At 45.2% G+C, this 23,566-nt stretch overlaps 1 protein-coding gene across 12 annotated transcripts in view; it reads left to right on the top strand.

Moving 5' to 3' along the window:
• Nucleotides 1-23,566, top strand: part of PPP2R2B (protein phosphatase 2, regulatory subunit B, beta) — a 484,752-nt gene that overhangs the window by 345,554 nt on the left and 115,632 nt on the right. The window contains exon 1 of one of the 12 annotated variants that reach the window (XM_021080876.1): nucleotides 3,288-3,623. Coding sequence is in view for 1 of the 2 variants with exons in the window: in XM_021080856.1 (XP_020936515.1) it covers nucleotides 14,394-14,484 (91 nt within the window). In the remaining variant the exon portion in view is untranslated. 12 annotated transcript variants of the gene reach the window in all.

The following is a 23,566-nucleotide window of genomic DNA, read 5'->3' as shown; positions in this document are numbered from 1 at the left end:
ACAATCCTATTGAGCAATCAAAGAGCTATCCCGAGGTCAAAAGCTGGCAGAGAAGCGCCAGGAATTGTGATGATGAAAGGATCGCGTGAGCTAGAACGCAAGCAGATGCCTTAGCGTGTACGTCCCAGAGGGACTTGCCTCCATAGACCATTTCGGGGTGGTTATGGTTTCCGATTTTTTTCAAAGATGTCAAATGTGTAAAGATCACAGGCCAGCTCTTGCTTCTGGGACTGTGTTAATGGGACGTGATGGCATTTTCCTAAGGAATTTCTTATGAATGCAATTCACTCTGCGTTTATGGGCACATGTATGTATTTGACAGTGAGCCAGCTCTTCTTGTTTTCTGTGCTTCCCCAGGTCATAGATTTTTCTCGCTGAGTCTCTACATCTCTACTTAATAATATCTATCATGTGCTGACTCTTTCCTGTGAGTCGGTCACTGTGCTGAATCCTTTTATTTGGATATAATCGTGTTTCATTTAGCCAAATGGCTCCTTCAGTAAATGTTCACTAATAAAATAAATAATTAGGCGTTCCTGTGGTGGCACAGAAGAAGCGAACCCGACTAGTATCCACGAGGTCTTGGGTTTGATCCTTGGCCCCACTCAATCTGGTGTTGCCGTAAACTGTGGGGTAGTTTGCAGACATGGCTCAGATCTGGTGTGGCTATGGCTGTGGCCTAGGCCAGCAGCCGCAGCTTGGATACAACCCCTAGCCTGGGGACTTCCATATGCTGCAGGTGCAGCCCAAGAAAGCTAAATAAATGAATAAGGTTCCTATGTAATCCTCATGAGAGTCCTGTAAAAATGCCCCCAGTTTACCAAAGAATAATCTGAATTTTGGTGAGGACAGCAGATTACATGTGATCACAGAGTTGCAAAAAGTGGATCTAGAAACACATAGGATTCGTAAGTCCGTGGTCTTAAGAGCAACACGAGCTTTTCATCCTGGAGGACGCAGACAACCCATCTTTTTCATCTCTATACAACCTTACAGCTTCCAAGGGTCTGGGCACGTAGGTAAGCCCTCACTGTATTTATAACAGGTATAAATTTAGAATCTACCATTGCACCAGGCCCTACACATATAAAAATTGAAATAAGATCAAAGTTTGTGCCATCAGTGAGCTTACAGTTGTCAGGAAGTGTTGGCACGAATGAGTCCACGGGTTCAGGGGAAAGCGAGGTTGATGCGATTATGAAGGACAGGTTCCTCCTGGTCCTCCAAGAATGGGAGGAGCCTCCAAAAGATAAAAGGGAAAGAAAGAGGCACGAACATGAGGGCGAGACAGCCTGCTAGGCATGGAGGCGAGGATGAGTGGGCAGAATGGGAGGACCTATGAGAAGGTCAGGGCTTGTGATTCAGAAAAGTGAGTTTGAACAAAGCAGGGCCAGTGAGTGAAGACCCTTGAACACTGGGGTGAGGAGACCCAGATTTTATCCTAGCCATACGAGTGAGCCTTCAAAGGACTTATTTATTCATACTGAGGTATTGCTTTCTTAAAGTGCATTATTTTCTCAAGTTCACCTCGATGATTTTTGCATGTGTGTACACTCATCTCCCCATTGCCCAGATGGAAGCAGGGGGTATTTTTAGGACGCTGTGTCCCCTCTCACTTAAGTCGTCCCTGTCACCCGCTATCCTGACTTACATGTGAGTGTTCAGCGGGAAGTGATAAAAAGGCAAACACCGTGATGAAGGTTTAAAGGGATGTTTAATGACTTCTAGGATGTAGCATGAAATACGGAGGTGAGAGATTGCACACAGGGAGACCAACCAAAAGAACGACCCTCCATCCACCCATGCAGCCAGATGCATGTGGGGCTCCGAGGCCGCTCCAGACCTGTACGCTGAAGATGCAGTAGTAACCAACATAGACCCTCTCAGTGAGGAGACCAGCGAACAGACAAGCAGTTACTTTACACGGTGCTAAGTGCTGAACAGGTTCCACTTTAAAATGGGCACCTAAGTCAGGAGGGCTTCCTGGAGGAAGCGATGTTCCACCTGAGGCTTGAGGACTGAAAAGGCGTTGGGCAGACTCAGGGGGAGACAGAGCGGGAAATGGTTGCAAGCAGAAAGGGAGCGTGTGCCCAAAGGCCCTAAGTAGGCAGGGGTATGGCCTTGTCCAGTAGAGGACTGGGCAAGACAATAGTGGAAAGACAGGAGGAGGTTTCACGTTTGAGAAATAGCTGGACCAAGTACATGATGTTATCAGCAGAGGGTTTTCTTTAATAAACACCGGTATACAATTGTGGCAGCCTGGTTGTGCAACAGTCTGCTTCCACTGGTCAGAAGATCTCAGGTGTTCACCCTGGCTGGCTTGTCCATTGTTTTTCTTATAACCAGCCCACCTGTTGTCAGTCATTTCTCTTTGAACTTGAACCAGAAAAACCAGTCAGGCGGTGAGATTTCCACCATCTTTCACCTACCTCTTTTAGATGAAGCTCTTTTTTTGTTGTTTGTACATTCTTTATCTCCTCTTTTTCTGGAATGGTCTGGGCTGTGCCAAGCAGGCAGCCCACCCCTCTCTCCTGACTGGTCCAACAGGTTTCTGGGGGCAGCTGTGCAAGGGCTGTTGAGTTCACGCCACCTCTTTTTCTCTCATCCCTCTGCAGGTCACTCAGTAAGAAAGAAGAGGCCTTGGTAGCCTTGCAGACTGAGTGAAGCCCTAGCCCTATTACACATTTCCCTTGTACCCTTAATAAATCAGTGTCTCTGGGCTTCAGCATCCTCGTCAGGGAATAACAGTACCCACTGCATAAGCTGTGAATGATGGCTACACAGTGAAATGCAGCAGATCCTGCCTTACGCAGGGGGCGGGGGGGGGGGGCCTTCTGTAGAATTGTCCAGAGGTCGTAAAGCAGAGTGACGAGCAGCAAAGCCTCTCCAGGCAGACTGGCTACGTTAGAAGGCCCTGCCAGTGCTAGCCGGGCTCCTCTGGACCAGTCAGTCTTCTCACCTGTAAAATGGGGATGTAGTATTGACGTCTACCAGGCGGTTTCCCTGTGAGGGTTGGATGAGGCTTCATGTGGAGTCCGCAGTGTGAGTGTGTCTCTGTCCCTTAGTGGTGGTGTTCATGGTGACATCGGTAATTGCTATTTTTGTATATTACTTGGCCATCGCTGTGAGAATGGGAGAGCTTGCCCACCTTGTAGGGTGGTTGCCAAGAGCAGCTAATGAAGAGGTGTGCCTGGCTCCGTGCCAGGCACACAGTGAGCCCCCGATAATGTTTGCTGAATGAACGAGACCAAAGTGCTTCCCTCGAAATATTTTCTATAAATGTTTCATCTTAATGATCAGTGGGAGCTTCCTTATAGAAGGAGGTGCCAAAGAGGTTTGCCGGGTGGCAGCCTGGGCCCAGGCCTGGTGGATTCTGATTGTGTTGAACAAAATAGATTCGGATCCGTCTCTTTGGTGCCTCTGAAACTGTGCCAATGAGCAGCAAAATGTGATTCCATGTTGGGAAAGTGCCAGGATCCAGATTTGCAAATCAAAGCAAACCCTGCCTGTTTCCAGCACCCTCGCTCCTCGCTGTCCGCCATGAGTGCTGCTTACCTCGGAGAGAGCTTCTGGATATTTCACGAAATCAGGCCCCAGATGTTGGAAAGACTTTCGCAGACAAGGTAATCAGTCCATTTGGTGGCCAGATGCTGTCTGAGAATTTTCCTGCTACAGCACTGTGAGTTTCTAAATTCATTAGAAACATAAATTAATTAAATCTAATCAACAATGGGTGATGCAGAAGATTAAACAGTGAAAAACAAGTGCATTTCCAACAGGGTCATGGTAGATGCAGAGAAAAACGCTCCACCTTGGAGGTGAAAGTCAAATTAACCCTTTGTGGAGTTCCCGTCGTGGCGCAGTGGTTAACGAATCCGATGGGAACCATGAGGTTGCGGGTTCGGTCCCTGCCCTTGCTCAGTGGGTTAACGATCCGGCGTTGCCATGAGCTGTGGTGTAGGCTGCAGACGCGGCTGCGTTGCTGTGGCTCTGGTGTAGGCCGGCGGCTACAGCTCCGATTAGACCCCTAGCCTGGGAACCTCCATATGCCACGGGAGCGGGAGCGGCCCAAGAAATGGCAAAAAGACAAAAAAAAAAAAAAAAAAAAAAAAAAAAAAAAAATTAACCCTTTGTGTGATATTCTGAAGAAAACAAAACAAAACAAAACCTTGGTTATGTCTAAATTTCCAAGTAAGGTGGTGTTTCTTCCCAAAGCCTGCCCTAGTGGGGTCATTGACTCTTCAAGAGATAAACTGTTTCGGGGTTCCCATTGTGGCTCGGCAGAAACAAACCTGAGTAGTATCCACGAGAATGCTGGTTCGATCCCTGGCCTCGCTCAGTGGGTTAAAGATCTGGTGTTGCTCACAGACCTGGCTCAGATCTGGCATTGCTGTGACTGTGGTGTAGGCCAGCAGCTGTAGCTCTGATTTCACCTCTAGCCTGAGAGCTTCCATATGCCACAGGGAAGCCTTAAAAAGTGAGAGAGAGAGCAGGGGGTGTTGGGGTGGGGGGAGTGAGATAAATTGTGTGTTTGTCTGACTCAGAAGGGTCCTGGAGTGGACTTATTTAGTAATGTGCTAATAGAGTTGAAAATCTCCACCATTCCCTAAACATGAAGGGCCTCTGGAGGTAGAGTCTACAAAGAGCGACGCACAACACCTAAGGCAGTATTTCCCAGGAGCACAAGTCAAATAAATTTGTAGCGAGAGTGAAGCATCCTCCTTTGCTCCATACAAGACTAAGGTACCTGAGTTGAGGGATCTTGTGCATCCCTGCTGAGTCGCCAGCACCTGGAATGGTCCCTGTTAAGTGACTGAGTTGCAGATGAACTTCTTTCTTACAGGATCTGAGTCTCTCAGGTGCCCAGCAGAGTCCCTGAGATGGAAGACGATGTCTGAGCTGTTCCCAGAATGTTTGATTTTTTTTCACTCAAGGAGCAGACTCTTTTTTTTTTTTTTTTCTGGCTTTTAACTCAGTGAATTTTATTATGTTTATAGTTGTACAATGATCATCACAACACAGTTTTATAGCATTTCCATCCCAAACCCCCAGCCCATCCCCTCCCACCATCCTGTTTCCTTAGGTAACCATAAGTTTTTCAAAGTCCGTGAGTCAGTACCTGTTCTGCAAAGTTCATTATGTCTTTTTTTTTAGAGTCCACATGGAAGTGATAGCATGTGATGTTTGTATCTCACTGTCTGACTGACTTCACTTAGCATGATAATTTCTAGGTCCATCCATGTTACTGCAAATGCCATTGTTTCTTTCCTTTTAATGGCTGAGTAATATTCCATTGTACCACATCTTCTTGATCTACTCTTCTGTCGATGGACATTTAAGTTGTTTCCATGTCTTGGCTTTTGAAAATAGTGCTGCAATGAATATTGGAATACGTGTGTCTTTTCAAGTCAGGGTTTTCTCTGGATCGATGCCCAGGAGTGGGATTGCTGGATAAAATGGTAATTCTAAATATATATATATATTTTTTGAGGAATCTCCATACAGTTTTCCACAGTGGTTGCACCAATTTACATTCCCACCAACAGTGGAATAGGGTTCCCTTTTCTCCACACTGTGGGGGACAGGTAAATTCATGACCCTGTGCCCTTCTCAAGGGGGCAGCCACTTCCCAGCTTAAGCCAGGAGTGTGCAGTTGCCAGCCTCCTGGTGCCAATCTTTTTATCTTCCTCAAGAACCTGAAAATCTGTTTTTGTAAAAAACACGAATCTCCCAAGTTATAAATGTTGACCACTCACTCGGAAAACTGGAAAACCGTGTGGGCAAACCTTGCATTGCCACATAAAACAACTCTGCTGGTGCTTCCCCTGTCACTAGTGTCCTTTGGAATAAAGCTGAAATGGCAGCTCTGCAGATACACCAGCCACACCCTTAGGCTCAGGATCCCTAGAGTGCACGCAGCCAAAAATGAGGTTTGGTGTCAAGTGAAAACTTTGGTGATGCAGAGCTGTGGAGCCTTATTATGCCTTCTCTGAAATCCAAAAAAAAAAAAAAAAGGTGGGGGGATCTGTTTGGAGAAATAACAGCAAACTGTCATATTTATTGGGTACCCCCCACGTGCGAGGCATCATGCTAATAAACTCCTTCCCTTATTTCGTCTAATCCTCATAACTCACCTCCAAAGTGATGCTAATATTATTCTTAGTTGTTTATGTCTTTTTTAAAATTAAAGTTATTTTTATTAGGGTATAGTTGACTTATTATTCTTATTTTCAACATAGGGAAACAGGTTTGGAGAATTCAAATAACTTGTCCAAAGTCTCACTAGTTATAATCAGCAGAACTGAACAGTGTCTGCCTGATATTTAAATGGTTATCTCTTGTTAACCATTCACTGCATTACTTTTGGGTAAAATATTATCCTTTTTTTTTTCCTCTCTTTTTAGGGCAGCACCTGCAGCATATGGAGGTTCCCAGACTAGGAGTCTAATTGAAGCTACAGCTGGCCTACACCACAGCCACAGCAACGCAGGATCCAAGCCATGTCTGCAACCTATACCACATCTCACGGCAACACTGGATCCTTAACCCACTGAGCGAGGCCAGGGCTCAAACCTGCAGCCTTATGGATCCTAGTTGGGTTCGTTACCCACTGAACCACAAAGGGAACTCCCATGTTATTCTAACACTGAGTGCTTCCGTGTATCAGGCACCATTCTAAGTGCTCTGTATCAGTTTACTCATTGAATCCTCAGTGTAATATCATTCCCATTTTCCAGATGAGGTGATGGGGAGAAAGACCTTAAGAAACATACCTTATGAGTTCCCATCATGGCTCAGCGGAAAGGAATCTGGCTAGCATCCATGAAGACTCGAGTCAGATCCCTAGTCTCACTCAGTGGGTTAACGATCCGGCATCACCATGAGCTGTGGTGTAGTTCCCAGACGTGGCTCAGATCTCATGTGGCTGTGGCTGTGGTGTAGGCCAGTGGATACAGTTCCCATTCAACCCCTTGCCTAGTAAGCTCTATATGCCAAGGGTGTGGCCCTAAAAAGACGAGAGAGAGAGAGAGACAGAGAGAGAGACAGAGAGAGACAGAGAGAGAGAGACAGAGAGAGACAGAGACACAGAGAAAGAAAGAAAGAAAGAAAGAAAGAAAGAAAGAAAGAAAGAAAAGAAAGAAAGAAAGAAAAGAAAAGAAAGATGAAAGATATATGATACATGCAAGAGTAGCCAGCTAGTAAGCGATGAAGCTGAGACTTAAACTGGCATTGAGAAACTGTTATTGACCACCTTCTAGAATTATTTCTCAAAATAGTGCCCCCAGTGAGGCATATAGAAGGTGCCCAACAAAGAGTTTTCAACTGACACCAAACCTCGTTTTCAGCGGTGTGTTCTCCGGGGATCCTGAGCCTAAGGTTTGGTTGGTGCCTCTGGAGAGCTGCTACTTCAGCTGTTACTCCAGGTGACTCAGGGCACCTGCCACTCAAGCTGCCTTCACTGCAGCCCTTTGCTAACTCCAGGATGCAGAGCAGGGGCCCGAGAAGTTGGCTTAGCCACTAGTGAACAGTCTAATCCAGAAATCCCTCCTCGGCGAGCGGGAAATGCAGTTCACACTGCGTGCCTGCCTGAAATGGTTCACTGGCTCAGACTTCTTGGCATATAAAGACCTTCCCACCCAGTCTCTGGTGCTCTGTTGCCTTTCTTCCTGAAAATGGAAAGGGTGGAGACGGGTTTAGATACGGGCCAAAAATTAAGAATCCGAAGTGTGTGCATACACTGTACACTGCATGTGTTTTCAGGGATGATTAGCTAAGGATGAGGAGGATGAAGCAAATATAGATTTTAAGAAGAATGAGGCGGATTGAACTGGTGTTTACATTTTCTCAATCACACAGGCCTGCTACACCCTGCTTCAGTTTTCTTGACTGAAAACCAAGTGTGCGTGTGCGAGAGAGAGAAAGAGAATATCAGAAATAGGATATGAACCCAAGCGATGAGGCAGGAACTATTAACAAATATTCCAGGAAACTATGCTTTTACTGACCATTGTGCATCTACTCTGTGTCGCACATTGGGCTGCAGGCCAGGAATACCAGTGTGAAAAAAACAGCTATGATCACTGCACAGGTGAATTGTAACGTCTTATAGGGGAGGCAGACATTAACAGTCCACACCCAAATATATGACGGCGAATTCTGGCAGATGCTTTAAAGGGAAAGAACAGGATCCAGCAAAGGGCCGTCTAGGGTGACTTTAGGCTGTAGAGTGACTTTAAACTGTCAGAAAAGGCCTCTCTCAGGAGGTGCTACTTAAGCTGAAATTTAGAAATGAATAGCTGATCCGTCAGGGAAAAGAAAACAGGGACAGTAGGTAGTTTAGGGAAAAAAAGGGAGCAGTGTGATTGCAGACCCCAATGTGTGGGAAAAGCATGGAATTTATGAAATCCTGAAAGCATTCATAAATGCTGGGAGGTAGCAAGGCAGGGAGGTCAGAGAGATGATTGAAGGTGAGGTGTGAAAGGGAAGAAAAGCCCAGTTCACAACTTTATAAATAAAATAGCAAAAGCTATGTTATCCCACAACAGCTACGTTTTACTGTTGACTTAATTTCAGTTGAAGAAGCAATATATTTGCGATTGTTTATTCCTCCTATTGCCTGATAAGGTATTGACATTCAACATTCCTATGGGCTGTGGAGGAAATAATAATGCATCAAAACTAAGGCTAGGAGTTCCCATCGTGACTCAGCAGTTAAGGAACCCGACTAGCATCCATGAAGATGCAGGTTCAATCCCTGGCCTCACTCAGTAGGTTAAGGATCTGGTGTTGCCATGAGCTGTGGTGTAGGTCGCAGACTTGGCTTGGATCCCACATGGCTGTGGCTCTGGCATAGGCCAGAGACTACAGGTCCTACTGGACCCCTAGCCTGGGAACTCCATGTGCTGCAGGTACGGTCCTAAAAAGAAAAAAGACACCCCCCCCCAAAAAAAAAAGAAAAAAAGGCTAAAACCTGCTATGGTGTGTGTTGGAGAGAAAGGAATTTTGTTACTGCAGTTGATAATTAGTGGCCTTTTCATACCCTCCAAAGGCAATAACTTAGGTTGTAGGAATCGGTGCTTGAAATGTCCCCACAAGTAGAGTTCTTAGGGACATGGAAATATGGTCCTATTTCCCTGCCTCACCCGTCTGCTATGCTTGGGGGGAGTGCTTCTGACAATGGCCTTGGTGCTTGATTTCTCAAGTACTGGTTTCATTTCAGAGATGTCCCAGATTCTGTGCCCATTGTAATGAACCATTAAAAAATAATACTAAGCTGTGGGCAAAAATGGAACTTGTCTATAAGTTTAGGGGAGAACTGTCATATGCATTACACAGGCCAACAATCGAGTGCCCTGTTGAGAGTCCTAAATCTCCAAATATGGACCATTTATGTCCTGTTTGCTGTACACGGAATGAGATCTTAGATACTGACAAAGATGCTGTCTATTAAAGAAATAAATATAATTCTGTCTTCAGGGAACTTATAATCTGGTTAAGGAGACAACACACACACAGGGTATATTCAAACAGTTTATCACCCTTGCACTGTAATCCAATATACTATGAGTCATGCCCATAAGAAGAGGCCAACTAGGTTAGTGAAGTTTTAAGTGGAAACTAACCTTCCTTGGTTCCCAAAGAGACTAATTTTTCAACTGGGTCTTGAAAGGGAGAGGAAAGAGGGTACATCCTACGAGTTATTTATTGGTGGGGTCAAAGATGAGTACAGTAGGAACTCTGCCCTTAGTGAGATCATTTCAGTAAGGAAACTAGAACAAACACACACAGATGTGAGAGCATCACAGGTAACACGGGAAAAGTACAAAGTTGCAAGGAGTGGGAAGAGGAAGGGCTGTTTGGAGTTCCCACTGTGGCACAAGGTCAGTGGCATCTCTCTAGTGCCAAGGGCGCAGGTTCAATCTCTGGCCTGGCACAGTGTGTTAAAAGATCTGGTGTTGCCACAGCTGTGGCATAGGTCCCAGGTCCCAACCGAGGCTCATATCTGATCCCTGGCCCAGGAACTCCATGTGCTTTGGGGCTGCCAAAAAAGAAAAAAGAGAGAGAGAAAAGGAGGAAGGGCTGTTTTTCCAATTAGTGGAGCTCACAGAAAATTTGAGGGAGGGAGTGGCGTCTGACCTGGACTTGAAGGGTTCATGTGTTCTTTTTTTTTCCTTCCAGCCACTCAACAGAACTTTTATGCAAACCCTCTCTCCCTTCCCGTTTGTTTGGGTTTTTTTGTTTTGTTTTGTTTTGTTTTTGCTTTTTATGGCCACATGTGCAGCATATGGAAGTTACCAGGTTAGGGGTTGAATTGGAGCTACAGCTTCCAGACTACACCGCAGCCACAGCAATGCCAGATAAGAGCCAAAACTGGGACCTACACTACAGTTCATGGCAATGCCAGATCCTTAACCCACTGAGTAAGGCCACTCAAACCCGCATCCTCATGGGTACTAGTCAGGTTTGCTACCACTGAGCCACCACAGGAACTCCTGTGCAAACCTTCTAAGGCCTTGCCCCTACTAGGCAAGGCGTCCAGATGAAAACAGTGAATAAGATCCTGCCCTTAAGGGCATGCTGTCTAGGAGAGGAAGATGTCAACAGACACAAGAGATGGAATAAATGTTTTGGGGGAATGAAATGATATGACAGTTGGTCATCAGAGACTGTATTTGCTTAGGGGGCCTAAAGAGTTAAACTTTGCTGAAGAGTCAAGGACACAGAGGATGGGATAGAAAAGCAAAGTTGATCCCAGAAGAGCCGTGTTAAGAATTACAGCATGTGGGAGTTCCCGTCGTGATGCAGTGGTTAACGAATCCAACTAGGAACCATGAGGTTGCGGGTTCGATCCCTGGCCTTGCTCAGTGGGTTAAGGATCTGGCGTTGCCGTGAGCTGTGGTGTAGGTTGCAGGCACGGCTTGGATCCCACATTGCTGTGGCTGTGGTGTAGGCCCGCGGCTGCAGCTCTAATTCAATCCCTAGCCTGGGAACCTCCATATGCTGTGGGAGCTGCCCTAGAAAAAGGCAAAAAGACAAAAAAAAAAAAAAGAAGAAGAAGAAGAATTACAGCATGTAACTATATGTGAAAGATTAAGAAAGAATCGGGAGGAAAAAGGATTGATAGACATAAGGGAATAGGGACAAAAAAAAAAAAAGAAGGCAGAGGAAAAGGTAGCAAGACCCAACAGGCAGGTTAAGAACTTGGAACTAGAGTTGGGTTCCAATCTCTGCTCCACTAACCATTTGCTTTTCAAACTGGGGAAAGTTATTTAACTTCTCTGAGCTACCATCTCCTCATCTGAAAAAATGGAGGAAGATACTGAAATCATGGATTTTGAGTGACAATTAAATGACATTAAATACAAAGCACAGACCCTCCCCAGAACAGGTGTTTAGTCAATGAGAATGATGATGTAGATTTAGGAAGAGAAGGCATATTAAGGGTTTTGTGCTAAGCCTGGCCTGCAGTAGGTCAGTTCAGTAAATGGTCCTTTCAAAGAAAAACGCTGCTCTTCCAAACTCTGCAGGACTGGTGTTTTCCTGAGACCAAACTATCTCGAGGCCAAGTCAATAGCTAGTTCGTGTCCGTGAGTCGTCTGCCTGACAGTTGCCTTCCACTCCCTGTAGTCACTATAATAAAGGAATGTACAGCTAGAAGAAGAGTTTTCCACTGAAGACTGACTTCCTGGAAGGGAGCTCTGCAAATCACTTGGAAAGTTCCTGGCACCACCATGTGGGCCTGCCATTTGCAAAGTGTCTATAAGTCTTCCACAGGGCAGGATGAGAATGTGGGTGTTTTTTATTCCCCCTCTGACAGACTCATTTCTTTCTGTAAGATATTAGGAGTCATGGGTAGAGTTAGTTAAGAAAGGCCATGAGGAGTCAGGCTACCTACCCGTGTGGACGTGATCTTACAGTAGACGCATCATTTTAAAGCACATACAGGTGAGCAGCCTCCTACCTGGTAGGCAAATAGGAGGTCATGGACCTTGAGTCCAAGCAGAAGGAATAAAGCCCCTGCTGCTCTCTGTTTCTTCTTTTCCAAAGGAAAAAGAGAGAAGAGAGAGAGGAGGGGAGGCTGGGATGTGGGGGAGAGGGGAAGGAAAAGAGGGAAAAGGGAGAGATCGGAAGGAGAAGAGAGAAGGAAGAAACAGAGAACCAGGAAGTTGCTTTTCTCTCGTAGAGATCACGTGGCTCTCTAAGGTGCTGATTTATGGGAGAGTCTCCTACAATACTACATGTTTTAAGAATCCTGTTAAAATAGAGCTTCAATTGCGTTTTTCTTCCTGCCTGTGTGTTGACCATGGGTGGGAATTGAACCTGTACAGAATTTAGTTCAGCGGCTAGCGGTGGACCAGACCCCCTCGGTGGTTAGTTTCTTCACCCATTTGTTCATTTATTCGTTCAGCAATTCCCCCCTTTCTGCTTCACCATTCATTTTCCCCGGCTGTGGAAACGTCCTCATTGGCATGTACATAGGCTGTTGTTTCTGGGACGTGGCAAGAACACTTTTGTCACCTGACTTCCTTTACATCTTCCACCTCGTTTTTTGGCTACCTTTGGCAGTAAAACTCCGTGAAAGGGTTGTCTGCAGTCACTGTCTCTCGTTCCACTTTTCCCGTTTGCTCTGAAACTCACTCCACTGTGCCAAAGACACTGTACTTGTCAAGGTCAAAAGTGACCTCGGTGATTCAAGCCCAGAGGTCAACCAAAGCCTTTCACCTTGCCCATCAGCGTGTTTGAAGGGATGGATACTCTCCTCTGCACTTGACTTGGCATCCGGGATGCTAAGCTTTCTTAACATTGCTCCTGTCTCACTGGCTATTCCTTCTTTGTCTCTTTTCCTGATTCTCCCTCTTCTCCAAATATTTTAGCCATTGGCATACCCCAGAGGTCAGCTTTTGGTCCCCCTTGCTTCTTCTAGTGTCGTCACTCCTGGAAGTCTCATCTGGTCTCATGGCTTGAAACAACATCTGAAATGCCCATGTATATAACAAATTTCTATCACCAACTCAGACCCCACTCCTGAATTCCAACCCTTATTTCCAATTATCTACTTAGTATCTTGGCTTATAGATCTCTATACTTCATGTACCTGACACTGAATGTCTAATCTTACCCCAAAATATCTGCTTCACCCACAGACTTCTGGCTCAGTGATGTAAATCCATCCTGCCAGTTGCTGAGAGCAAAAACCTTGGACTCAGAGTTCTTCTATGGTGCAGTGGGCTAAGAATCCAACTGTAGCAGCTTGGGTCTCTGCAGAGGCTCAGGTTTGATCCTGGGCCTGGTGCAGTGAGTAAAACATCCTATTGTGCAGCAGTGGCGTAGGTCGCAGCTGCCCCTCGGATTCAATCCCTGGTCTAGGAACTTCCATATGCCATGGGTATGCACCTACAATTAAAAAAAAACAAATACAAAACACTCCTGGACTCATCCTTGCTTCCTCTCTTTCATTCTTCATACCCCCTAACCCACCAGGATTGTCCATCAGCAAATCCTGGCAGGTCACTTCTCAGTACAAGTCCATCATCTGACCTCCACAGCCACGGCCTTGGCTTGAGCCACCCCTCGGGGAGCCACGCTCCATGGCTGCACCTCCACCCTCAGCACGACAGCCAGACCGATGCTTATACAATAGACTGTATCTCTTCTCTACCCCAACCCTGCAATACCTTCCATTTCATTTACTTTTTTTTTTTTTTTTTTACCGTGGTAAAATGTCCATAAAACAGAATCTACCATGTTAACTACAGTTGACCCTTAAACAGTGCAGAGGTTGTGGGCTCCCACCCTGTGTAGAGTCAAAAATCCAGGTATAATTTATGGTCAGTGCTTTGTATCTCTGGTTTCTTCCTACCTGAGGATTCAACCAGCCGTGGACCATGTGGTGCAGTAATATTTACTCCTGAAAAAAATCCACGTAGAAGTAGACCTACCTGTGTGTTTCCAGCCTGTGCGGTTCAAGGGTCGACTGTACTCTTAGGGAGGAGTTCAGTGGTATGAAGTTCATTGCCATGGTTATGCCCGTCTTACTCTCAGCACAAGCCAAAGCGCTTGCTACAGTCTACGAGACTCTCCATTAGCTGAACCTCTCGTGTTCCCACTGTCTGCCCTGCAAGAGCAACTTGGGTCCCCTGGCACATGTGTGCTGCTCTCTGAGGGTCTTCGCACATCTCCTACCTCTTCCTAAAGCACTCTTCCTAAGATTCCCACATGGCAATCTCCTTCCCCTCCTTCGAGTTTGCTCAGGGGGGCCTGCCAAAACCACCCTACTTAAAATCGAACCCCCCGCCCATCTTAACACTCCATACTCGGCTATATTTGTCTCCCATAGTGGGTAACATATGATATAATTTATGATGTTTATTGATTATTATCTTTCCTCCAGAATGGAACCTAGATTCCCTAAGGACAGACATTGTATCTACTTTATTCGTTTTTATATATCCAATACCTGGAATAGCAATGGACACATACCAGGTGAGCTCAGCGAATATTTGCTAAGTGCATAAATGGAATGAATGATTCTATCAATAGTCAGTCTTTCCTGACGTTTCCATGTTTTTCATTATTCATTGGGGTCTAAACCACTGTAGGAACATGAAATCGAACATAATGGATTTTCCTAAATCCCCAGTTTTCAGTGGATAGGAAAAAGCAGTAAGAAGGGGCTGTAATGCCTTTGCTGGATGAATACTTACTACAGGTTGTGTTGGGCTGATGATAAACATGAACACATGCATTTATGCTGTCTTTTCCTGTTTACCTGCTATGTGTGAAGTACTATATCCAATGCCCTAAAATAGGGATATTATCCAAAAGAGAGTAATATTTTATTCTAAATTTCAAACACCACATTCCTAGCCAGGGAAAGTAGGGGGGTGAGGTGGGAGGGTAGGGGAGAGGAAAGAGACAGACAGAGAAATACTGATTCATAGAATTATAAACAGCACATTTGGTTCTAATACTTGTTTTTTGCTAATATTTTCTTTGCTGAGACCATTGAAAAACCTTCATAGTGTAATGCCTGATGAACTGTTAGCAGCATCTTTATTCTGTTTGATATAAAAACCTCATGTTTTTGGAGGGAAAAAATCTGAATCATTTCCTTCTACATGCTTCATTCTTTTCTTTAGGTTCCCCTAGAATTTAGCAAAGGGGCATATCATATGTCATGTTCAATTTGTCCTTTGGAGAAATACAAGAGATTTTTGAAAGTAGGTATGAGATGAGATGCAAGTTACTTTAAGTTCCAGGAATGGCTTTCTCTTGCCCTCTAGATCAAAACTGAGATTCTCATTTTGTGGCTCAAGGTCTTTCATTATAGGGTCTTTGAACAACCTCTTCTCCAATACTGTTTGGCTGTATCCCATTCTGTGACTTCCTCTCAGTCCTCTAGATCAACAGCTCCTTGAAGGCAAAGACCAGGCATTTTGTTTATCCCTGGTACCCAGCTCCATGATGTGCACATAATAGGTGTTCATTAAATAGATTCCTTGCATCTCAGACCTAATTGCTCAAAATCTGCCTTGGGTTTTCCTGTTGTTATCTCCATGCCCTCTCCCAACCAGCTCTGTCTCCCAGTGCCATGTCTTCACCAATCCATTTGCTCTCTTCTCTTTCTGTGCTTCATAGGCACCTGCCAATGGTACAAAGCCTTTTCAGGACAAAACCTGTTCTTTACTGATAAATCCATAGGCTCTAAAGTCATAAAATCTTCACTGTTTCAGATAAGACCTTCCTCTTGCCTTACACCCCTTAAAAATATTTTTTTTTGTCTTTTTTGCTATTTCTTTGGGCCACTCCCGTGGCATATGGAGGTTCCCAGGCTAGGGGTCTAATCGGAGCTGTAGCTGCTGGCCTACGCCAGAACCACAGCAACGTGAGATCCGAGCCGCGTCTGCCACCTACACCACAGCTCATGGCAACGCCAGATCGTTAACCCACTGAGCAAGGGCAGGGACCGAACCCGCAATCTCATGGTTCCCAGTCAGATTCGTTAACCACTGCGCCACAACGGGAACTCCCCAGAAATATTTCTTAACATTCATCCAGCGTGAATGCTGTGTTCCTCAGCACTTTATCATTATCCATTCTCTATGTGTTGCTCCACTTCAGTGTTGACTCTTTTTGGCTCTCATTTGGTGATCAATTAAAGGAAAAAAAATAGGATGCATCTATTATATATTAAGACACGAAGCTAGGCACTGAGGGCTCAAACATGAAGAAGTTCCCTGTGGAATTTACATCTTAGAGACCAAGAGAGACGTTTTAAATGACTCTGCTAGCAGTGATGCCAGTGATGGAGGAGAGGAGTGGGCAGCAGTCAACCTGCATCCCAAAGGGGAGCTGTCTGGGTTTGGGGAGAAGCCATGCAAGGCTTCTCTTAAGAAGTGATATTAGAGGAGTCCCATCGTGGTGCAGTGGCTAACGAATCTGGCTAGGAACCATGAGGTTGAGGGTTTGATCCCTGGCCTTGCTCAATGGGTTAAGGATCCGGCGTTGCCATGAGCTGTGGTGTAGGTTGCAGATGTGACTCGGATTCTGTATTGCTGTGGTTGTGGCGTAGGCTGGCGGCTACAGCTCCGATTAGACCCCTAGCCTGGGAACCTCCATATGCTGCGGGTGTGGCCCTAGAAAAGGCAAAAAGACAAAAAAAAAAAAAAAGAAACGATATTAGAGCCACACACAAAAATGGGATCTCTAACTCCCACAAGGCAGGTGCCATGTGTTTTTTAATGTCAGAGTATCCAGCACAGCAAACATTTTGACAATAGATTCCAGCCTTCCCAGAGTCTGTTCCCCTGCAGATGTGAGGAGATTTTTCTTCTTGGACCTGGGGTCCCACTGACTTTGGGGTAATGCTAGATGGTCCCATATTGTATAGAAAATAGACCTGAATGATTGGCAGAGTTTGTATGGCCTGAGAGTTAATTACTCCTCTGTTTCTGAGAGAGTGGGTGACAAATGGCAGACACCTGGACAGCAGATTGTACTGTGAACCACGCAGCCCTGTAGGCAAGTCTGGACTGCTACCAATTTTCCACTGGCTTTTTCTGTACTTGGAAGACTTATAATTTTAAAAATTCCTTTGCCCTTTCAGCAAGTTTGGTTCCCCTATAGGAAAATTCTCTCTTCTCAGTGTCTCATTGCAGCAGCTTGTTTTGAATGAAAGGCAGCCTCCATCAACCCACAGGTCCTGCGTTGTCTCAGACCTGGTGGGTGCTGGGGATTTGGTCAGTGTAGGGAAGCTGTGTGCCTTTTAATGGAAACAGCATGGCATTCATAACTCACCTGCTTCCCACCATCTGGATTTTCACAGCTCAACAAGCACGGGGGGCTTACTACACATTAGCAGGGAGAAACTTGGCTCCTAAAGAGGGGATGGCTGAGTCCCTTTGAAGCCATAATTTTATGATGGACACCATGATAAATTGTATGGGGATAGGCATTCTACCCCCGTAAGCTGCTTTCATATTTGAATGGTCAAAAACGAATGCATCTTTGCCCCACAGGGGAAGGGGAAGAGACAAACACCTCACTGCTGGGAGCTAAGCAAGTGCAGGGGAAATTGGTTATGTGATTGAGTGAAATGAAAAGGTGCCTGTGAGAGCTTGTGCGTGGAGGTGGCAGGAGAAGAGATCATTTTTTCCAGTTGCACAGAGTAATAATCTGGCCCTGCACAAAATGCTGTGAGGAAAACAAAGATGGAAAGACATCTATTAGTATGCATTCAGATGCAAATAACAGAAAGTCCATCTAGCGGTGGCTTAAACAACTGGATGTCTTTTGCTGAATAAGTCTAGACATAGGCTATTCCTAAGGTAGCTTTTTACAGTTCGTTGATGTCATGAAGATTATGGTCTCTTTCTTCCATCTGTCGTACTCTGTCTCTTGGCTTGGCCTCAGACTTGTCACCTCATGGTCACGTGATGGCTGCCACAGCTCCACATGTGGCCACATATAACCACATACAAAGGCAGTGGGCTATAAGAAGTATGTCAGGGCAGCCAGAAGTCTTCTTGTCACTTGCTTCCTTCACTTTATTTAGGGAAGAATCTCTACCTCCTTGCCCTCCAGCAAAATTTCCTATATGCTTATTGGCCATATTTGGGTCACAGCCATCCCTAGCCATACGGGAGGCTGGAAAGCAAGTGCCTGTGTTTTTCAGCCTCTACATTTGTAGGTAAGCAAGGAAGAAAGTTACTGGGGAGGAGTAGCCCACCAAGCCTATTGGCCACAGAACATTCCCTGCTCTTAATGAGCTTGGTCTACATGGGCGGGCCAACGTTTAAATTGTGCCCATTTTCCAGCACTCTGCTTGTGGCTACACAGTAAGCAGCACCTGTGAAACAATCTTAGGAACCAGGGCTCTTGGCCCCATCTACCTGTAGGAATTACCAGCAGAGTTCCTATCATGGCTCAGCAGCTAATGAACCCAACAGGTATACATGAGGACCCGGGTTTGACACCTGGCCTCACTCAGTGGGTTAAGGATCTGGCATTGCCGTGAGCTGTGGTGTAGGTCGCAGACACAGCTTTGATCCCGAGTTGCCATGGCTGTGGCATAGGCTGAAGGCTACAACTCCAGTTGGACCCCTATCCTGGGAACCTCCATGTGCCATAGGTGCAGCCCTAAAAAAATAAAAAGGGAGAATTACCAACTCCTGATTGAAGTTTAAACCAGTATGCACAGAATTAATTATATTCAAATAAAAGGAAAAGAATTCAGTGTCTAAATACCAGACACCAGTCAGGTGACAAAGGAAACAACTCTGGAGCTGACAGATTGTGTACATTATACATGGCAGGTCAGCATAGCAAGCATGTGGCATGTGCGCAGCCTGTTCCATGCCTATGCCTGTGACAGACATGACTAATAGATCACAATACTCTCCCACCAAGCCCAGCTCTGACCTCATAGGCAGCTTCTGCCAGCAGATCAGAATTGGTGAGTGAGATTAGATCCATTTGTTACCGCTTCTCAGAAGTTTATATACTCCTTCTGTCTCTAGGACCAAGCTGAAGGAATGTGAGAAATAGCGTCAAGTTAAGAAATTAATGCTACTGGGAGTTCCTGTTGTGGCTCAGTGGCTTAAGTCCCCGACGTTGTCTCTGTGAGGATGCGGATTTGATCCCTGGCCTCGCTCAATGGGTCAAGGCCCCAGCTGCAGCTCCAGTTGGACCCCTGGGCCAGGAATTTCCATATGCCACAGGTCCAGCCTAAAAAGAAAAAAGAAAAAGGAAATTAATGCACTGAACCAAATACAGCAGCATCTTAATACATCTTCCCTTCGTCCTTTGGATCCAGGGGCAGAAAACCTCAGGCATAAACCTATTTTGTGATGCAGGTCCCTACTGTTCCTTTTTTTTTTTTTTTTTTTTTTTTTTGCTTTTTTGCTTTTTAGGGCTGCACCCACGACATTTGGAGGTTCCCAGACCAGGGGTCTAATCGGAGATATGGCTGCCAGCCTACACCACACCCCCAGCAATGCCAGATCTGAGCCACATCTGCCACCTACACCACAGCTCACGACAATGCCGGATCCTTAAGCCACTGAGCGAGGCCAGGGATCGAACCCACAACCTCATGGTTCCTAGTCGGATTCGTTTCCACCGCGCCACAACAGGAACTCCTGTGATGCAGGTTAACAAAGATATATTGATGAATTGAGCTTCAGAGCACTATAAAAACAGAATTCCAAACAAACAGTAAGATTAAAAAATAAAATCTTTGACTCTGACCCATGAGAAAATGATCATTGGCTTCAAATCGAGTTGAGCAGAGGTTTGGAGACCAGCAGTATGAAAGCTCTATGTTTACACAGAACTTTAAACCTGTGGAAGCACTGATAGACATGTCAGCTCATTTTACGCCCATAATTGTACTCATTTTTGAAAAATTCTTTACTACAATGGGCAGTATGAAGATTTTCCTTTTTGAGGGGGGTGGGGGAAGAGGGCAGCGATTAAACAGTTCTATCTCTTGATGGTGGTGGAAGATACACATCTATATGCATTTATCCAAATCCATAAACCCATATCCCACAAAAAATGAATTTTACTATAGGGAATTAAAAAATACATTTTTAAAAAGTCACTGAGGTAAATGCTAAAATCTTGTATTCAGTTTGAAAATCAATTAAAATTGCTTACAGGTTTAAAGTTGTTCAAGCTTTTATGGTCAGAGTAAAAAAATTAGAAAATACTGAAAAATTAGAAGTCTATTAAAAAATAAATTTAATCATTCACATTTTACACCTAATATCATTTCCCCTCTCCCTGACAGACATTTTCCTATGATTATTTGTGTGTAGGTGTTTATAGGAGTTAACTCTTCTCTTTGGGCAATATTTCTCTTTTTTTTTTTCTTTTTTTCTTTTTTTTTTTCTTTGTATTTTTAAGGCCACATCTGCGGCATATGGAGGTTCCCAGGCTAGCAGTTGAATCAGAACTGCACCTGCCAACCTACACCACAGCCACAGCAATGCCAGATCTGAGCCGTGTCTGCAACCTACACCACAGCTGATGGCAACACAAGATCCTTAACCCACTGAGTGAGGCCAGGGATCGAACCCGAAACCTCAGGGTTTTTAGTCAGATTCGTTTCTGCTGCGCCACAATGGGAACTTTTCATTTTATTTTCTATTCATCATCCTGGTATTAGTAGACATTTTAAGAATTGTGTATTGCTTTACTAGTTTAAAAATATATTTTAAAATGAAAATACTTTAATGATATTGAGATATTTTGACACATATTGTGTTATTAAAGATTCTTTGTCTTTAATTTTACCGTATATTAACATCTTTTCAACAAGACCCTTTGGACATAATTCCACTAGCAGTACTTGGGCATATCTTGTTTGGCCATAACCAAACTTCCTTCCCTCCCCAGTGTTTTGGTGGAAAATAAACTCCAACACACTATTTCAGTTATCAAAACTTATCGGAGAAAATGGGTGCTGAGTTTGGACTATAAACTGGAACCCAAGAAGACCACAGCGTTGGCTGGATGGGCGGAGTCATTATAAGTCCCACTGGGGACCCTAAGAATGCCCTGTTTGTCTAATGACCCACAAAGATGGCCTGTCTAGCTATTAGCCCCTGGGTAGCAGTGACAAAGGACTCAACACGTCACCTCCCCCCACTGCAGGACCCAGTGCCAAGTAGTCGCAGCCCCTCCGCCTGGAAGTGGCCTCCCAAACCCTTCCCAACGCAAACGTTGTGGCAACTACCATTTCACCCTGTCATCTGCTGTGAAGCCTCCTTTCCATTCTTCCTGATACCCTTGTCCTGGCTGAAGAAACACAAGACGCTTCTAGAACTGACCTCATCATCAGGAAGAAAGCCAGATATTGCGTGGGCAGAGCTCGTCAGCTGATGCAAGCAGGGTATACGACTTTACAGTGTAATCTCCTGAATGTTTGCAAGATGAGAGAGCAAACATTTAATGGGTTCTGAAGGCTAAATTGCATTATCCTCTCATTCCACTCCCTGTGATTGAAGCTGAGAGGCCAGTGTCAGTGAGCCAGTCGGTATCATCTTGTCCCATCAGAGGATTTGGGTTTAGGTCCTAGGTCTAAACTGAGCCATCATTTTATCAAAGCGGTCACCCTGCTGTTTGAATTGAGCGTCGCTTCCTACTTGTACTCACTTCAGAGCACAGGCTCCAGCCCAGCGCTGGGGACGTGGTGCTGGGTCGTCTAAGGCCTAAACACGGGGCCTTCCTTTCCTGTAGCCTCACCATCCCATGGCTATCATCGTCAAGTCTATTTCTGTTATTCAGGTAGATGGAAACTTGACATATGAACTTACTAGTCTGGAACCTCCGAAGGATGCTGGGAATTGATTTTTAAAATGAAAAATTTGATCTTAACAATGCCTCTTGAACTAGAAATGGGGTTACCAGGCCACCATCTTGTGGAAATTAAATCAGCACAAATAAGATATGGAGCAGGGCAAACGCCGTACCTCCCAGGCTTTCTTTAAAAAATCATGGTAACGACATTTGACCTCTAGAACTGTTTTTGGCTTCCACTTTTTGTTTTTAGTTCAAACCAAGCACTTTATCCACGTCTTCAAAGAGCAGAGAGAAAATGCTCAAGTTGATTGCGTTTGGTGTAATAGCGTGATTGGGCTGGGTCCTTATGAAAATGAGTTGTCACATACACTTATCATTTAAAGGCAAACATCCTCTAATTGAACTTGATGAACTGAACTTTAGTTGAACTTGACGAATTGATTTCTGTTGACGTGATTTCAGATGACGTTACCATTTCATATGCCTGTATTTGCTGGTGATTATTTTCATCATAGTCGCTTTCTGTACGCAACACAAGTTACGCTGTCTGAAGCTGTGTATGTTTTCTCATTTAAACTGCTCTACCAAGAGCATGTTGCAAACACAAGACTATTGTATCAGAACTTTCTATACCTTGAAACTGGAATGTGGGGTGATTCATGAGTTTTGTGTCAATTATTAAACAGTCAGAGATGAAGATATGCAAAGATGGATGGGGCAGTAAAAAAAAACATTCTGGTTACACCTACTGGCTTGGCAATGATGGATGAGTCAGGAAACATGAAAGTTCAAAACAGGTAGTAACTTGAGCTGCAATGACATGTGCTCTTAAGGGAGGCACATAAACAACCTGATATACAGACCAGTGGCCTGACAGGGTTAAAATAAAGGTAAGGACGTGGCAAAAGGACTGAGAAATTTCAGAATCCTGCCATGCCAATCAGCCTTTCTCTGACAGGGTTCTCGAGGGGAGACCCAGCACAGATACTGATAATCCTTGGAAAACACAAGAGGCATTTGTACCTGGGACCATGCCTGACAGGCCACAGGGCACACTTCTAATAATACACCTTGGATCGTGGGACTGAGACGGGTTTGCATCCTAGCCCGATGTGACCTGTGTGGATCTTAAGGAGCGAGTGGAAACCTTGTCACGGGTCTGGCAAAAAGATAATGTGCATGTCACCCCGGAAGGCAGAGTTCTGTTTCCCTTAGAGCAGCATTTTCTTGGAGACTGAGCCAGAGGCTGACCTTGGACAAAGGTACTTACCTCTTCCTTCTGACACTCCATGTCACCAAAAGGGAAGGCCCATCTCTTAGCTGTCAGTGCGTTAGCCCTGGAACCAGTAGAACTCCAGCGTCTGTGTTAATGCTGCTGCTGAGAGGGAGGGCTTAAGCTTCCCTGAAGCCGAATCTTAGCCCTAAAGACCTAAGTCCTTACACTCCAGGCCTGGTCTCCCCACACCCCTGTCATAGCTCCCAGCTCCTCTTTCTCCCTGGGGGGTGTTTGACTCATTCTCCAGGATGTGACAGAGCCTGGAAGTAAAAAGAAACAGCCGTGTCTGCTTTAGAGTCTTCCCCAAAGTCAGGAGCCTTCAAGAGTAACCCCATCGCTAGCTGAAGCAGAGTTCCCGTTGTGGCTCAGCAGAAATCAATCTGACCAGGAACCGTGAGGATGCAGGTTGGAGCCCTGGCCTCACCCAGTGGGTTAAGGATCTGGTGTTGCCATGAGCTGTGCTGTGGGTCGCAGACACAGCTT

Source organism: Sus scrofa, chromosome 2, assembly GCF_000003025.6.
Source record: "Sus scrofa isolate TJ Tabasco breed Duroc chromosome 2, Sscrofa11.1, whole genome shotgun sequence".
Taxonomy (NCBI): Eukaryota; Metazoa; Chordata; class Mammalia; order Artiodactyla; family Suidae; genus Sus; species Sus scrofa.
The sequence above is the reverse complement of the archived record's forward strand: the minus strand, read 5'-3'. Positions and strand labels throughout refer to the sequence as shown.